The sequence below is a fragment of the Antrostomus carolinensis genome, unplaced genomic scaffold (assembly GCF_000700745.2).
Source record: "Antrostomus carolinensis isolate BGI_N321 unplaced genomic scaffold, ASM70074v2 scaffold13349, whole genome shotgun sequence".
NCBI lineage: Eukaryota > Metazoa > Chordata > Aves > Caprimulgiformes > Caprimulgidae > Antrostomus > Antrostomus carolinensis.
The window spans coordinates 30,252-32,857 of record NW_010339295.1 but is presented as its reverse complement, the minus strand read 5'-3'; the positions used below and the strand labels follow the sequence as shown (position 1 = coordinate 32,857).

The 2,606-nt window shown below is 52.5% G+C and overlaps 1 protein-coding gene across 1 annotated transcript; it reads left to right on the top strand.

The window, feature by feature from the left end:
• The first annotated feature begins 637 nt into the window (after positions 1–637).
• Positions 638–1,881, top strand: RNF223 (ring finger protein 223). The gene is made up of 2 exons (XM_010175787.2): positions 638–689; positions 1,034–1,881. Exons 1-2 carry the CDS (start codon positions 638–640, stop codon positions 1,879–1,881), a joined length of 900 nt encoding a protein of 299 aa, XP_010174089.2.
• Positions 1,882–2,606: the final 725 nt, after the last annotated feature.

Sequence of the window (2,606 nt, the reverse complement as noted above, 5' to 3'; positions counted from 1 at the left end):
TGAAAGGTCACACTCGGGTGGCTGAGAAGGTTAGAGTAAGTCATAAACCAATTTCCTAGAACATGCATCTTACCCATTCAACTCAAGGTTCCTGCTTGCAGACCACAACAAAGCACATGGCAGCACCATGCTGGCACTCCTCCAGGGCTGAGGACAGGGAAGAACTGTTTCCCTAGGGAAACCAGAGCAACAAGGAAACAGTGGAGAATTCCCCTTGCTCTGGCACCATGGCCACTTCCTCTAATGTTGCTTTTCTTGCTGTGTCACGGTGACAAGACAGAGATGCTCCTTGTGCAGCTTGGGGGCTGAGGATGGAATGAACTTTGCAAGATAACGGTGTTTCCTCACCTGCCTTGGCTTCTCCTGTGACATGAGGGAATTCAGATCCCACCTTGGATAGACAAAACCAGGCAGCACTGTCAGGTGGTGCCTCACTTGCTGCCAGGCAGCACGCAGAGCCATGATTGAAGGCACGAAGGTCTGTCTGAGCACATCAAAGAGAAGAGATTCACCACCCCTGCTACCTCCACAACTGAATAGTGTTATCTGTCTCTTAGGCCTTGCTCATGCTGCCACCATAATATCTGAGTGCTTCCCAGACTAGTAGACTGCCATAGCGAGGTCCCTACTTGACCTCATGGAGTCTTCTGCTCTCCTCCCTGCTCAGGTGTCGGGGAGCACCAGCTGGGGTAGGTTTCTGTTGTGTTTTTTTTCTGCCCAGAGGGAGGCATGTATGGGGAAAGACTGCACCCATCTATAATGCCATGGTGGTTCTGGTGAAAAGGCTTTGGCTGGACGGTGGATCTCTGCTGGTTGCTTGCTTCTTTGCAGGATGTTTAACTTCACCTTCGGTACGCAGCTTCCAACAGGCTACTTGTGTCATTCTCACCTCTAGCAGGGATCTATTCCAGGCTCAGGATGCAGTGGAAGTCATGGACTTGCTCTTTGTTCCTTTTAAGGGGTTAAACATAGGTCTGGTGATGGGTGTCTTCACATTGTTTAAAATGAAGGCTGTGGTTTTCTTCCCTTCTAGAGTCTCCCAGGGCTCTCTTTATTTCTTCGGGCTCCGTCATGTCGTGTTTCACGCAGCTGTGGCACTCCAACACACCAGACTCTCCCACCAGCCCAGTCCCTGCATCTCCAAGTGAAATCCCCATCCCCATCAGCCCCATTGTTGTCACCTCCCCAGGAGATGGCAAGAGGAAGGCGAGGTCCCCAACTGACAAGCCAGGCTCTCCGAACCCAACGTCTCCAAAGCCAACCTCCCCTGTTGAGTGTTCCATTTGCTTCAACACCTACGACAACACCTTCAAGACGCCCAAGCTGCTCCAGTGCTCCCATGTTTTCTGCCTGGAGTGTGTGGCCCGCTTGAGCACGGGGCTGCCCCCAAACCAACCAGAGGACCAGCTCCCCTGCCCATTCTGCAGGCAGCTGACCAGCATCCCTCTGGAAGGTGCCCCAGCACTCCAGACCAGCAAGGAACTCCTCGCCACGCTGCCTCCTGAACTCCAGCAGGAGAAGGTGCTCTGGATGGAAGGGACCAAGCTGTGCTGCCGTCAGGCATCTGATGACCCTGAGAATCCAGACTCCTGTATCTCCATTGATGTTGCCATGAGCAAACCAGAAAGCCCAGAGGCCCCTCCAGCAGGGTTAGTTGGGAGGTTGTCCCGCTGTGACATGTGTGATGACTGGAAGCGCATAGTCCTTCTCTCTGCGTTGATCATCATCCTGTTCTGCATCATTCTGTGGCCAGTCCAGTGTGCTCTGAAGACGGGGAACCTCCGCTGCTTCACAAGGACTGTTGCAATCAGCAGGCCAGAGTATCTTCCCCCTAAACACACCACAACGGCAGCGCCCGTGACACAATTCCCTTTCCAGTAGCAGCGGGGCAGCCCCTCGCTCCCGGCTGCTGGGGCTGTTGGCTCCTTCTCCGTGGCACATCAGGGAGGCAGGAAGAGGACCCGCTGCCCTGATGGCACTCCTGGGTTTGCTGGCAGACCCCATGGCCCGCTGCCCACACTCAGTCCATTCCTGGACTTGAAGACATGCATCCATCTCCAGGAGATCTGCTGAAATACTTGTCTGCCAAGCTGCCTCCAGCCCAGGAACGCTCTAAGGAGCTGCCTCAGCATCCTGCTGCCAAACTTTCCATGGAAACCAGAGCCTTGAAAGCTTCAACTTTGAAAGAAAGACAAGTTTCAAGGACTGCTTGCCTCCAGTGGCACACAGCCATGTGCCATCTTGGCTGGATACCAGGTGACAGTGGGTGTTGTTCCTCTAACTCCCTTAGGGAATAAAGGGCTATTTTTGCAAACTGAAGGATCTACATGATTATTCCTAAGAGGAAGTGGGATTGGGAGGGTAAAGACATGTCAAAGTTGTATAAGCAGATGAAAATTAACCTTGTTCTACACGCTTGAAACATTTCCGTTGTGTTAGTCAAGGTTGGAGGTGTAAATGCTGCCTCCTGCTGACAAAACATGGATCTACCACTGCTACCCACCACCTGAGTCAGTCACCATCCTGATGAGCTTCTGAACAGAACAGAATCACAGAATCAGTTTGGTTGGAAAAGACCTTTAAGATCATCAAGCCCAACCATAAAC